The sequence below is a fragment of the Neocloeon triangulifer genome, unplaced genomic scaffold, assembly GCF_031216515.1.
Source record: "Neocloeon triangulifer isolate White Clay Creek 2 clone unplaced genomic scaffold, ASM3121651v1 ptg000014l, whole genome shotgun sequence".
Classification (NCBI taxonomy): Eukaryota; Metazoa; Arthropoda; class Insecta; order Ephemeroptera; family Baetidae; genus Neocloeon; species Neocloeon triangulifer.
This window is the reverse complement of record NW_026775556.1, coordinates 8409415-8424571: the sequence shown is the minus strand read 5'-3', so window position 1 is coordinate 8424571 and position 15157 is coordinate 8409415. Positions and strand designations below refer to the sequence as shown.

The following is a 15157-nucleotide window of genomic DNA, read 5'->3' as shown; positions in this document are numbered from 1 at the left end:
TAGATAAGTGCCTTTATCGTTTCAAATCCCTTTGCTAATAATTTGTTGCATGGCCCCTTTCAATTTAGACAGTGTTTGCTTAAAGATAAGATTGACCACGCTTGGCAGCCTCTCAACTCTAATAAAAAAATAAGGAGATAAATAAACCCATCAATTTCACAAGTTGACACCGTTGCCCCGTGCTTGATTCATTCTGTTCACAACATCTGCATGATGCGAACCGTGTGTGTTCCTTTTCTTGCAGTTTTCCTCATAGCAGGCGCGGCCTGCCAAGAGCCTCCAAGGGTTGATCTGGACAATTTGGGCACTTTGATTGGAAAAGTGACCAAAACGCGCAACAATCGAACTTTGCACACTTTTCAAGGAATCCCTTTCGCCGAGCCTCCAAGTGGCAAAAATAGATTTCAAGTAAGCTGATAGATAGCACTTTCCCTGCTATGATAGTGTTTCTCAAACTTTTGTATGTTATAAGTTTTATTTTTCCACAGTCTTAAGTAAAAATTTTAACATTATTTTTTATTAGACTTTTCAAACTTAAAATTAATTGCATTTACATTTTTTTTTTTAATAACAAAGCGAATTTCACAACGATTTGATGTACCGCATAATTTTGGTTACAAATTGAGAGTTTATCAACATATATAACACAACCGGGCAATGTGTGTCCAAATATATCATTTAGATATTCAAGAGAAAACAAATTGATTTACAAATAATATTTGCACAGCCGCCCATCACGAAGCAATGGAGTGGAGATCTGGACGCTACCAATCCTGGTTTTGCCTGTATCCAACCGGACTACGCAAAAATTGTTAGGAAGCGTCGGGATTTGGCGTGGGATACTAAATTGCAAACCAATTTCTCCCTCGCCGATCCGGAAGACTGTCTCACTTTAAACGTCTACACGCCCGACGTGACTAAATAGTTTTTAATTATTTTAGAAGAAATGTGAAAATGGTAAAATTCCTAATTCCAGCTAACTCATGCCCAGTCGCTCCCGGTTGTGGTTTTCTATCATGGGGGTTCTTTCGTGATTGGCGATGAATCACGCTTCAGACCTGATTACCTCCTCGACAGGGACGTCGTTCTTGTTGTTCCCCAATATAGATTGGGACCTTTTGGTAAATATTAAAAATATTGTTAAAAAATAAATTTCTTTTATGGTTGATCAAACTCCAGGTTTCCTTTCGATGCAAAACGAAAAAATTCCTGGGAACGTGGGTTTATTGGATTGTCTTGAGGCGCTCAAGTGGGTTCAGGGCCACATATCAAAATTTGGAGGCAATAAGGAAAAGGTCACCGTCTTTGGTCAAAGCGCTGGCGCCTCGATTGCCAATTTTCTGATGCTGAGTCCTTTGACAAAAGGCAAATTTTATATTGCATACGCCGAATAAAATTAAATTCATCCAAGAGTAGGTCTGATGCATGGCGTGATCATGAACAGCGGTTCAGCGCTAGCTTCGTTCGCTCTGGACAAAGATCCGATACCGGACTCAAAACGCATAGCCACTCTATGCGGTTGCGTGTTGGGAGATGACGATCGCATTTCACAATGTTTGCAAGACGTGCCAGCTGAAAAGTTGCTTGGAGCGTTTACCACTTACTCGGTATATAAATAAATAAAAAAGGGTTTAATTTATTTAAATTTTTTTTTTACTAAAAAAAATAGAATTTGGGAGGGACAGGTGGAACTTTGCCAGTCATTTCTCGGCCTGACGAGCCTGAAGCAACAAAGTTTTTGCCTGATGATCCGGTGGTGCTTGCAGAAAAAGGCAAATATCAGGCATTGCCAATGCTGGCTGGAGCCGTCAAACATGACAGCATGTTTGTGGTCAACAGTGAGATAAATTAATTAAAAATGGGTCTCAAATATTAATTTAAAAATTTCAGTAATACACAAAAACTTGAGTCGATTGAATTTGACCAACAGCGATAACTTTGTAAGGAACAAGCTTACAAGATATATGATTGAATTTGCAGGTAAAAAGAGCATTAAAATATTTTGGAATTTTCCCTAATTTTAATTGAATTAGGAATTGAAGACAGAACTGGAATGATTGAGGATGTAATTGAGAATAGGTATTTCTCATATGTTGATCAGAAACAGAGAGGAAATTTTACTGCAATGGTTCCTGGAATGTTGGACGTGAGAGGAGCAATTTAAAAAAAACAGAATCGGCTATCTCAAATCTTTTGTTACAGTTTACCACTACTATAATGATGAAGGCTCCTGGTCTAAAAATGGTCCAGTTGAACTCAGAAAACGCTAATAGCTATTGGTACACTTTTAACTACCATGGTCGCTTACATATTCCAGAAAATGGGATCAATGACCCAGGTGGTCTTTTTACTGAGGGTAAGTCAGTCGGTTTTTGAAATAAAAGTATCGAAAAAAATAAACTAATAATTCACCTAATTAGGAGCATGTCACAGTGACGACATGATATACCTGACGCCAAGGCTGGAAGACAAGTTCTCAGTGGAGGAACTGACCTTGTCAAATATGATGATTGATCTGTGGGCTAATTTTATAATTTCGGGAAACCCAAACGAGCCTAGGCGAATCCTCACGATTCCAGACTGGCCCAAATACGACGTTAAGGACAAGTCATACTACGAACTTAACAAAAGTTTTAAAGTGATGAAGGACTATACCAAGGAATTCACAGCGGCCATTCAAGACGTGACACCGAAGGGTTCTGCTGGTTTTCAGACCCCTGTGATGGCCAATGTCATTTTAGTGGCAATCGCATACTTTATGAAATAAAACTTTTGGTTTAATTGTATTATAATGAGATGTTTGTTTTATTCAATGATGATCAAACAAACACTTTTCGTGGTTATCAAAAATATTTTGGCTGTTAGTACAAGAATTTTTTAATTTCAAATTTGGACATCCAATAGTGTTTTTTGTCGAATTATGATCCTAGCTCCTATAGCAAAGGCACTCTATTTTAGTCCTTATGATATTTTAAATTTTGAGTAACTGTCTCTTGTTTGAATATAATAAGCTTAAGACATAAACTCTTTCTATAATAGACTCAATCGCAACTTCAAAAAGCTGTTCAACGGAATGTGGCGGTGGCGGCAAACGGAGAAACTGCCCGGCGGATGCAATACAGCAAAAGTAGTAAAAAAAGAGACAATGGTCAGAGAAGTCGGAAGACGGATTATAAACTAGTGTGTATCAATGAGGCACAGTGGAACGTTAATATTTACAAAACCATGTACATGCAGCCGACTCCGAAACAATGCGTTCGGAACATGAGGGTAAAAAAATGCAGGCTCTTCCTCGTCGATTAGTCAAATTGCAAAAAATTTTGATCAGCTAAAAATGTACCTTTCACCGAGCTAAAATTTTAACTTCCTAGAGGGTAGATGATTATGTGATTCGAGGAATTCGCTCAAGTGTAGAAGCAGCCTGATGTCTCAACGGGGACACTTTAATTTGCTAGCTCAACATAGTTAGCGGGCAGCATGCCCTGGGCACCTGTGCGCTGGACAGTGCCCGTCATCCAGCCCTCGTCAATTGGGGTGCAGCCAATTAGAATGTCACCGTCAAGGAAGGAGACTTCGTCAGCATCCTGTGCGTCATAGTCATACATGGCACGGTACATGCGCTGGAAATGAAAACAACATTAATTGCTTTGATGTTACATACAATTTCAATAATTTGTTTTTAACTTATTTAAAGTAATTTAAAAAAAAATATCAAAATCAGAATTTCTATTGTGCTATTTAAAAAAAAAGAAATCACACAACATACTCCTCCAGACTTCTGCTGATGCTGGTGGTGTTGTTGTTGTTGTTGTTGAAGTTGCTGTTGAAGTTTTTGCTGCTGAAGTTGCTGTTGTTGAAGTTGTTGCTGTTGGAGTTGTTGTTGCTGCATCCTTTGCAGCTGCTGCTGCATTTGTTGTTGTTGATAAAGTTGTTGCTGCTGCGCTAATTGGTGCATTCTCTGCTGCTCGAGCTGCTGGGCTGATGGCTGTTGCTGGTGGTGGTAGTGAGCCGGTTGCTGCGGTTGATGGTGGTGCTGCTGAGGCTGGCCACCTGGCCGCGCACTGCCATAGCTGGACGGAGGGTATTCCTGCGCGATGGAGCCGTAGTACTCGTTGACAGGGTCAAGGTCGGCGATCGAGCCAATCTTCCTTGTCGGCAAATTGTTTACTGTGGATTAAAATATTCAAAATAATTTAAAATGCACTTAAGGAAAAATTATTAGTCTTTTTTTAATTGAACCTATTATCCATTTTTCTTTGACCAAATTAATTTTTGTTTTCTACTTCTTTAATGTCTCATTACACTTTTTTTTTTTAAATTAAAGAAATGAATTTGCAAACTACAAAGCAAGAAGCAGGTAACACTTAGCAAGGACTTCACCTGCGCCTCTGTCGGACGTGTAAATGACCGTCTGGGCACTCTGCCGCACTGAGTAGGGGCTGACGTACTGCCTGTTGCCCTCTTGGCTGGCGATGGGGTCGTAATCAGCAATGCGCCCGGGCTGATAAGCAGGCACTTGGTGGTGCGGCTGCTGCGGCGGAGGCGCGTGTTGCTTGGGCGGCGGCGGATGGTGGTTGTTGGTGGCGGCTGATGCGTGGTGGTGATTGTTGCTCGACGGGGGTGGCACTGGCGCGTGCTGCTGGCCAGGGTGGTGCTCTAAACCAAGCAGGGTTGATGGAAAATGAAATTGCGAATATGGATTTCTAATGAAGATCAAATCACGGGACTATTTTCAAAGCCAAGCCGGGATTACACTACATTTTAAGCTCTTAAATTACCGTGTGCGTCTCCGTTTTCCTCCTTTTCCCGTTTCAGCTCCATGATTGCCTTCTTTTCCAGGTCTCCGTGATATGCCACATTACTTTAATAAGATAAACATATAGTTAAGCAATTTGATAAAATTAAGTCTGTCATACCTGATGATTTTTGTGTTGGCCCTGATTCGCAAAATCTCTGGGTCGTCAGCAATCTGCGTCACCTTCCCCTTTGCCTTTTCAAAGTCCTCATGGTACTTGACCTGAAACGATCCATTTAATACCAAATATAAGGCTATGCAACAATAGAGTTTTCAAATTAGCAATAAAACATAGCTTTCATTAATCTTTGTTTATTTTTTTATCAGAGGCAGCGCAGCAGGTGCGAGTCGATTCTCACGAGAACCGACTCTATGTCTTTGTTTTGACGTGCGCGCGACACCCGCGAAGAGGCTCTTTTAATTGAGGAAGTTATCACAGGGAAGATTGTGCGAGCGTGATCTCGAGAGTAATTTTCACGATATGCGCTAAAATGCAGCGTTGATGACGGACGTGAGTGAAATTTTAATTAATGCAGCTTGAGACTTTTTAAAGGATAATCTCGATTTCATGCTACAAAAGAATTGTTTAGCAATAAAACTTTATGTAGTAATTACGTCTGTGAGAAGAACCATTTTGAAACTATACACGTTTAAAATATAAAATTGAATTAAAAACTCGGAGAGCAATTTCTTGTCCGGTTTCTATTTATTAAAAAGACTGAATCATCATTGACACACCACCTAATATGTAAAAAATGATGAATAATCGGACTTTCCAAAGCAGCGCAATTGAAGTTTTGTCAAGAATGAAGAGAGAAAAGAATTATTCTTACATTTGACTGGATCTTAGTGTTCTCAGCTATCCTCTTGTACTCCGGCGTTTCCGCGACCGTTGTCGCCTTGGCCTTGGGGATGTGCCTGGGAACAATTGCAAAAAATAGTCATTAGAACAGTGGCTCCTTTCTCTTATTCCTTTGCCTATTCTAGTCGTTGCTCTAAAAGTCCGGCACAAATGAATTATATATTCCGAGTGGGATGCTCGTCGCGTGTGGGAATCGTGGTGCGTGCAGTGACGTATACGCCGGCCGACAATCAAGAAAATTTGCACTTCCGACTCTGCAGCATGGTTTGGCAAGAGGACTTATCGCGGCAATAAATCCATGGGCAATTTTCGAGTGCTTGTTTGTTGTGACTTTAACGTCCTCCGGCGCTCTCGGCTTGATTGCGCTTAATGGATTGAATACTTTTGCTCCAGTGGTTAAGATTCTCACAGCTTATCTACGTACTAATTCTTAAAAATAAATCAACATACGACGAGTAAATATTTTTTTCTCTAAACTCATTTCCATTACTATGAAAAAATGATGACTGAATATTTATTTGCGGACTTTCTCAGTCCTCTAATACGCAGTTTGTGTGCAGTAGGCGTAATGATTTTCCAAACGTCTGCGACACGGCAAGCGGAGGTGATGTCAGTGCAGAAGAATTTATGAAAACAAGTCACTCGCTCGACCTACATGAAACAATCTGCCTCGACCCGAGCAGCACCAATGAGCTGGCGTTGCAATGCACGACAAGATTGCGAACAGTCGAGCCGGCAAAATGATAATTTTTTCCTCTTATATCTCAAATTCAATTGCAAAACAAGCATAAAAAAGTAAGCAGGTGGTCATTCCATCTTTATCGGAAGTAGCATCGAAACAGGAAGACGGAACTTTCGTAATTGTCCGTCCGCGGCTGCTCGGCAAATAATCGTGAATGCGAGTTGGCGCGAGCGACTTTCCCTTTCAGGCAGTTTGTTTTCCTTTCCGACCAGCCATAGCGAACCGCGCGAGACCAGTCCGGAGAGGTCGCGCCGTATAGAAAGTTAAAAAGGGTCACGCTGGTCTTTCTTTGCGCTCGGATGATGTTTTTGAGCCGCGGGGCTTCCGTGCCGCATTAGCCGAGTTGCTTATTGCGCGCACCGAGACGGGATAATAACACCGGCTCGGCTTTGTGCCCCTCGCAAAACGTGAACCCTGTCAGTGCTGCGGTCAATGCGGAATCACTACAAATAATCAACTTGTGGAGGATGAGGCGGCCGAAGGGGTCGATGCAGTGTGGAATTTTGCGTTTAGCTTCTAAGGCAGAGGCACAATTTTTTAACCTAAACATGCGTGGACCTGCTCGCAAATTCTATTTTTAGCTCAATGCGCTCAATGTACACATGTCATTTTTTTTGCAAAAAGCTTTAATTATGTTATATTTTGCAAATATAAATATTATATAATACCATTCCAAAAATTTTAGCTGGGATTTTTTTTTTTTAATTTATTGACTGAATTTATTATTTTTTCCTGCCAGCGATATATCATACGTTTTTGTAAACAAATTGACGGTCAATTATCTTTTGTTTATACAATTCCGTGATTTTTTTCATTATTATTTTAATTTATTCATGTACATTTCAATTACTTATTTTCTTCCATAAAATAAAAATATCATATTCGGAGAATTTTGCGTGGCTGTTAAAAGTGGCAAAATATGAAAATATTATTTCAAAATTATATCACACATGTGACTTTGTTTGTTATTTTTTTAAATTTTACCGTGAGAACAAAACGGTAAATCTCATTTGAAAATAAAAAGAGGAATTTCTAGCGCTCTATTTTAAGCAATTATTTGCAGCAGCACAATTAGATAATAATTAGAATCAATTAGAGCCGTAAAATTTGAGAAATTCCCACAGTCGGTCACACAAGCTCGTTTTTGCGTTATTAAACAGCAGATATTAAGTCAAGCTCGGTTCTTTTCACAAAAGACACGTCAAGAAAAGTGGAAAACTCGCGGTTGCGGCGCGGGTGGAGCGGATTCGGTTTCGCGTGTGAATGGACCGCAGCAGCCTCTCTGATATCAAACTGCACTTTCACACCTGGCGAGCGTGCCTGCCGACCTGGATGTCGCACCCTTTGTGGGTCGCAGATCGCAATAGAGAGGGAGTGGACGAAAAAGTCATTTTTCGACCACGTCGCGAGAGTTAAAGCAATCGCTTCATTGATTGAACCTGTTTGATTAAAGGCGTTATTTAACTAAATTATGGATTGAATTGAATCAAATTTATTTTGAGTTCATTTCCATCTCTGAATTTATAATTTCTTATTGCTTATGCTTACCAATATAAACTTTTTCCATTATTTTTGTTAAATAATTTGAAAAATCAGTCCTGACCTTTCCTATAGCTCAAATGGGTTAATTAAGGTTCAATTAGTTACTTTAAGAAATGTGAGAAATTATTATAATATGTCATATTAAATATTTTTAGTTTTAACAGATTAATAGAATTCTCAATACGGTTAAGTTTATTAAATAAATTAAATCAATAAATTTTATTTCTTGAACAGAGAAATAAATAGTTTTATGTTGAAGAAAAGTTCCACCCAGGCGATATCATCGGTGATTTTTAATAGTTTGATTTGCTCCGATTTGCTAATTATTATTTTTCAATAAGAAACAATAAAGCTTTTTTTACTTTATACAGTCAGTGATATAAATTTGTTGTTGCCAACTTTTCGGTTTCAGTTTGCAGCTGCAAAATATAGCGAAACAAGTTCTCTTGAGTTAATATTTAAAGTTAGTTTTAAATTTTTTCTCAATTCAAAATTTTGTATTGACCGAGAAGAATAAACAATAATAAATCACATATCTTGAAAGCTGCGAATTAAATAAAATAAAAATTAACGTTTAAAGAAACGACCTTAATTGTCCGAACTTCAAAAAAATTTCACGCCACGCTCATGCCTTCGTTTGCGTCAAATTCAATTACGGCAATTTTCCAGCAGCAGAAACGACTGAAGTGAGCAGCGAGCGAATAGCCCTGATCTAGAAACAAACGCGCGGAGAGAAGAGAAAAGAATGAGAAAAAACAAAACGGCGATGCGGCGCACACTCGACCCCGGCGCTCCATTTACAGGCTCTGCGGAGGTTTTGCTTTTGGTGCCGCATCGAGTGATGGTTGTTGTGTCTGCCCCAACAGAGCCACGACTCGTTTTCAGAGTTGCGGTTTTTGTAACAGAGAACATGTGAAACTGAGAAAGACCTACAAAAATATTTGCTGGCGTTAAAATCGTGGTGCTGCAAAACCTTATTTAAACTGCCTTTGAAAAATGAAAGAAAAAATTATTTAATCTCTTGCTCATTTTAATTAAATTACAAAGTTAAGAAAAATTTAAGGAAAGTTAAACATTGAAAAAATAAAACAAAATACTGCTTTCTTTAACGACAAACATTAATTTCACAAGGGAAGGGATGCATGGAGGTGGGTATTTTTAGACTTAAAAAGATACGCTTGATATGGTTGCTATTACATTGACAAACCATTGGAACGCTTGGAATACTTTATGGCTTCTAAATAATTTACTACCCTTGGAGTTTTTTTATATCTCACTAATTTGTTCCAACATTTAGCTGCCGGAATTTCTGAAATATACGAATTAGCCTCCTATTTACAAGTCGGCTCATTTTTCACCCTTGGCCCTCCCTAAATAGCCGTGCCGCGATCGGATCTGAAATGCTGGAAATAGAAGCGTCTGGAGTGTCGATCGCGCCTATTATTAGCCGAACCGATAGATACCCATCTTGCATGAGAGACGAGGTTGCTGTTTGCTTTCTGCTCAAGTGGCAAAAACGGTCCATGGAGCAGCCGAATTGAATTGGAACCGCAATTGGCGCAAACGGTTTTTTCTTTCCCTTCTGCATTACGTCAGCGCCGGCGGTCTTTGTTTCGCCACTTGCGCTCGGTGACGTCACTCGCGCGCACCGACCATCTGGAGTGCTGCCGAGGCCAAAGGTCTCCGCAATGGTCCTAATACTCGCGGCGGTGAATGTCAGATAAGGTCAATACGCTTGTCGCGAGCAAATGGTGCTGGCATTTGAAAAATTCGTTAAGTCGCGGCTGCCGAGAGAGGTGCTTATTGCCCAACGCGACGAGTCGTTTTATCACCTCTGGAATCTCCTCTCACAATCGGGGTGTGGGAGCCGCCGAGAGCGGCGAAGAAAGGAACAGAAAACCCAGGGCAGGGCTTATCTAAATTCACCCAGGAATTTCTAGGGATTATTCAATTTGAGCACCAGAGGATGTCTCGTTTCCCATCAACAGATGCACCAGAACAGGGGGGAAAGATCAGCATTCTACATAAACAAAGATGAATAATGATATTTTATTCAGTGCATTATTTTGTTTCTTGACCTAAATAATATCAATAAAGATGCACACTTTCAAGAGAAACACTTGAAAACTTTCCAGCATTTTGAATTTTTGTATAGCTGGAAAAAGAGTCTAATTTGCATCAAAAAATATTTGATGGATTAAAAATAAATTTTATTACTATAATAAGATATGCTTAAATTTTCTTCAATTTGAACTCATTAAAAGCCTACATTATTGGCAATTTGAGACTAAGAAATTATTATTTTAATTGGTCATTGTTGAGAAAATTTGCCTGGGTGGGATCGTTTGCGTTGAAAGAGTTAACGGTGAACCGCAGGCGGCTGTGAGGACGCCGAGGACACGCCTAATGAGGGCCCCCTCAAACCATTCATCGCTCCAGAGACAACCTGGAGGATGCTTTGGTTTCGCCCCCGCCCAAACCGTATGGCTTTTTTATTTCAACGCGCACGGAGAAGGACAAATAGCTTTCAGCGTGTTGACTCTCACAATTGTTAAGGTGTTTCCCCTGTAGATGTCAAAACTGTCGATTTGAGAAATTGAACTCGCTATGATTGTGAATAAAAAATAGTGACATTCTGACCTTTATTATTTAAATATCATAATAATACAACATCAACGGATTCCTTATCCAGAAAAAACGTCCGAGAACATTCTCTAATTTTTTTCCCTTACATGCTTTTTGATCGAGAATGAATTAATTCAATATAATTGTGGTTAAACGACCTTATATTTAAATTTCATGTAAAATATTTTAAATATTTTTTCTGATTTAATATTCTGGTCCGCCTTCAAAATGACCGCACCAACCACCAACGTTGATTGCATAATGAAAAGTCCCCTCGTGCGACGCAAGGGAATTTCATATGCAGTTTCGAGACGGTCTCGGAGGCTCTGCGCCGTTTGACTTCCGGAGGGCCGCGCCTTATCGTGTTTAATTTGAGTGCGAGCACCTGAGAAAATGCCAAGTGTGTGCGCGAGTCGACGGTTCCGAAATTGTTTGTTATATTTGCCATCCTTTACCTTTGTGCATGGGAGAGAGCAACGGTTGTTCCGGCAGACGTTTGCATTTCGGGCGACAAGAAATGAATTTTTCAACAACAGCTGCATGGGGTTCAACGCCCCCTCGCCAGCATGACTTTTTAGCGATTTCATTAACAAAACGGTTCCACCTAAATTTAAATTTTTTAATTCAGAAAATAATATTTCGTTTTAATTTTTACAAAAAAATTCTAAAACGCGTCTGGAGGAGAATTAGGCCAATTGAAAGAAAGACAAAAGCCGCTCAATTGTCAATGTTGCAACTTGGTCAACAGCCTCTTTCATAGGCTTCCGATTAACATACGTCGGACAAACAGGTTTGTTTCTTTATATATTTTTTTTGTGAGAAGTCGATTTTCATTATTTATCCACAGGCAGCCGCGCAATTGCATCGCGGCGTCTCTAAAAGGCAATCGAAGCCCCGCTTTTCCATTCCAAAAGCAGCCGCTCTGATTGTCGGAGCAGAGCAGATGTTGCGTAAACAATCAATCGGCCCCGTTCGAATCACGCCGAAAATGGGAAAATAATGCTGGTCAGCATCTCTGCTCCCGATGCAAACATCTGTTCGCTGCGAGAGCGACGCGGAAAACCGTTCGGTTTCACTTTCGCGCGGCGAACTCTGCGCTTATTTGCTTGGCTTGGGGTGTCTTTTGCATTGAAACGCGATCCGATATCGTGCGCATTTCCCATGTCGCCATCCGTCGGCGCTGTTGCTTGCACGTTTCACGCCTTCCTCCGACATGACTGCGGATGGGGTGTGCATTTTATTTTAAAATTCTGTACACGTAACTAGCGCGGAGGAAAATAATTCAGGGGGAAAATTGACATTTTAAAAATTTTCAAATCTGTCAAAAACACAGTAATAAGCATTGTTCAGAGCTGCGGTTTGCACTAGTAGGTGGTAATAAATGTTGTCAATAAAAGCACCCCATGGCCCTAATCTTGCGTCATTTGTATGTTATGACTCACATTGATAAATTTGTTTGCTATATAGAAAGTTCAAGCGATGAATAATATTCGTTAGCATTGCGTATGGTGAGCCAAGTTTATTCCAGTTTTTAAATAAAATTCCAAAGAGACAGTGAAGATGAAAAGTCAATTAAAGTTATATTTTGTTAATAATTTCAGTTTACATTGCCGCATTTGTGTACATTCATTTAGAAAACAGCAAAAAAAAAACATAAAGGTAAAAGAAATTAAAAATTATGTATAAGCTACAAAAATGATGGGTGATATTTATATCACAATCAGATAATTCAGATATTATGCATAAAGGATTTTAGAATTTATTAAGATTATATTTTTATAAAGAGTTCGTCTTTCAAAAATATCGATTACAATTGATTGTATTTATTTGAGCTGGTTTGAGCCTTCTGATCTTGTCATGTTTTCTTACTATTACAGAAGCAGCAGATTCACGTTTTTTTGGAATCTTGAATTTTGTATTTTTAGGTTTTTAATCAATCAAATTACTTTTCAATGTTATTGATTGTTATGATGGATGGACTTAAGTTGAAAACCGGTTTGAACTAGGACGTATATTAAAAATTTTATATTTCAATTAATCTGTCCAGAATGTTCACTTAACTTGTGAAAAATACATTATTTTACTTATTTTATAAAGACATGTTTTGAAACAATATTATATTTTGCTGGAGAATTTAAAAGGAAAAATTATAAATATTTCTTTTGTTAAAGCGCCAGGAATAACTTATCAAGCTTTGAGCTTTCGGACCAAAGTAAAATAATTGACTTCTCATCTCCTCGTGACAGTCACATGGTCAGATACAATAAACAGCCCAATTTAGACCACAAAGCAAACACTTGAGCCGAGCGCAGACAAAACTTGTATAATTTTAAGTCGGTGCACAAAACGTTCGCTTTGATCGGCACCCGCAATATTTAATTTGAGGCGGCGTCGACCGGCATTTGATAGTGCAGGAGGGAGCGAGATAAAATGGCAAACGATACTTACGCCTCGCAGTAGGGCTGTTTGTTGAAGCCTTTGTAGGTCCGCATGTTCAGCGTCATGCCGCACTCCTGGCATTTGAAGCACTGCTTGTGCCATATCTGCAATCACACAATGCACAGGGGGAATTAGAACAAAACAAAAAAGAGCAAATCTTCCTGCCGCGCCATTCAGCGCCAGCACCGGGGGAGCGTTAATATTTCTGCGGCTTATTAATTAGAAGCGACACCTGTTGCGTCACCACCCGGCGATAATTTGTTTTCCTCGCAGCATCTCTGCATTGGCGAGTCAAGTGAGGAAAAAACAACACGGGTGCATGTTCAACGTGTCAACAGGCAAATTGTCTCCGCGAATGGAATGCGGAGTGAAAGCCCACCTAAGGAATGTGCACGCCGGGTTTGTGTTTATTTGAAAAGCCTTATTTCGAAATCAGGTGTGTCAAATGTAAAGGGACAGAATCTTAATTTAGATTTCGGTTGCAAGTTGCAAAAGAATTTCATTCGCAATCTTTAGAGTGAGATTAGATAATTTAAAATTTAGCTCTAATAATTTTACAAGTGTTAACAAGTAATTATTGGCGCTGATTTCAATAAGCACCAATGTTTAGTAATATATTAGTTTTCACCGTTTTCACTGTTTTACGATCTTTTAAAGGATATTATAAATCTCTAGAAAAGGAAAATAATATTTTTTACCTTACAAAAATAATATTTTTTACCTTACTATTCCAACAAATAATAAAGTTAAAATTTAACTTATCTCCGTAAATATACGATTCAATACGATTAATTTTTGTTAAATCCAATATATGATTTTTATAATTTTTATTGAGGCGTAAAAGATATTTAAATTAAAATATTTTCTTCGTGATATGAATAAAAATATTATTTCGAATGATGAAAATTATTAAGACTACGGACTAAACTTGAAGTTTGTTTAGAACTTTTCATTTTCAAATTCTTGATTGTAAAACAAATAAACAAAGTTCTCATCCTTGACATTATTTCATTGTGCAGAATTAACTGCAGCTACAACAATTACTCAAATTCAATGTCAATTCACGGAACAATTTGCTGAAGTCATCAAAACAAAAGTGAACCTTTTATCAACAGGGTCAGTAATCGCTGAGCACGTCGGAAGAACCCTGATTGCGCCTCAGGGCCCGGTTTAAAAAATTGTCCAACAATTTTCCTTGTTTTTCTCTCTTGCTCTGGTCAGGCCACCGCGATACTTATTTTTCTCTCAAGCTGCATGTTTGAGAGAAGTAAAGAAGAAGACGAGGGCGGGGCAACCGAGGAAGATGCAGCCAAGGTCACAACATCTTTTCTATTCACTCGTCTTATCCAGCAACGGCCTAAACTAGGCTCATTATCCGCGTACTTTTCCCTCCGCGCATCTCCATATTTAATTCGGTCTAATCTCGGAGACGCACTGTGGCGGAAAATCGTTCCTGGAAGTGGAACAATCGGATAGAAACCAAATACATGACAAATAAAACCACCTCTTGCGTGTGATTTCGACCGCCGAAAAATGCGCTCGTTTAAATCACTCAACCCTTTGGCAAGGATTTTTCGTAGAAATTGCTCATTACGGTTTTTGTTTGAAAAGGAATGTTCATGTTTGGCTTGAAAACGATCATACGAGCCCAAGAGGGACAATAAAAATTAACAACTCGTGAAATTGCACCTAGAACGGAGTTTCGAAAAGGGCGTTTTTGGATGGATTTTGTTGGCGGTTGACCTGAAATGCCGAGATTTGGGAATAATTAGGTGTTCCTTTGAAAGGGATTCTCATCACACAGGGCCTCCTCACCTTATCTAGACACTTGAGCTCCTCGATCGGGTAAACAGTTTTATCACACCTCGCGCACTTTTTATTCATCGTCCGCGGCTCGTTTTTGGCACTCGGATGGACACTTGGCTGCTGGCCGTTCGCCGCTGTCCTGCTGGAGGGTGTCGACGGGAGTGGCGCGACACGACAGAAAACACTACTTGTCCACTTCGGACGGAAGTTTCCACTATCTGAGAAGTGAGCCGACTGAAGCAGCGAGTAATTTCATAAACGAATTTTTCCCTGCACTCGACAATGGAATGGAATCGTGTGTCGTGCCGATTGAGGGGAGGGGAGGCGGTAGGGGTGCCGCGAGAGG

The 15157-nt window shown here is 39.5% G+C and overlaps 2 protein-coding genes across 3 annotated transcripts; one reads left to right on the top strand and one right to left on the bottom strand.

Moving 5' to 3' along the window:
• Window positions 1-73: 73 nt before the first annotated feature.
• Window positions 74-2805, top strand: LOC132201506 (liver carboxylesterase 1F-like). The gene is made up of 10 exons (XM_059627711.1): window positions 74-408; window positions 728-913; window positions 977-1121; window positions 1180-1365; window positions 1417-1607; window positions 1670-1838; window positions 1891-1980; window positions 2034-2146; window positions 2203-2356; window positions 2421-2805. The coding sequence occupies exons 1-10, from the start codon at window positions 211-213 to the stop codon at window positions 2765-2767; spliced, it is 1779 nt and encodes a 592-aa protein (XP_059483694.1). The 5' UTR covers window positions 74-210; the 3' UTR covers window positions 2768-2805.
• Window positions 2777-15119, bottom strand: LOC132201509 (LIM and SH3 domain protein Lasp). Of its 2 annotated transcripts, XM_059627715.1 has the most exons (8): window positions 14821-15119; window positions 13015-13109; window positions 5629-5713; window positions 4917-5017; window positions 4779-4861; window positions 4381-4656; window positions 3767-4167; window positions 2777-3620 (listed from the first exon to the last, which is right to left on the bottom strand). In XM_059627715.1, exons 1-8 carry the CDS (start codon window positions 14887-14889, stop codon window positions 3444-3446), a joined length of 1287 nt encoding a protein of 428 aa, XP_059483698.1. In that variant the 5' UTR covers window positions 14890-15119; the 3' UTR covers window positions 2777-3443. The 2 variants fall into 2 exon arrangements, with proteins under 2 accessions (XP_059483698.1, XP_059483699.1); XM_059627716.1 differs by lacking the exon at window positions 4381-4656.
• Window positions 15120-15157: the final 38 nt, after the last annotated feature.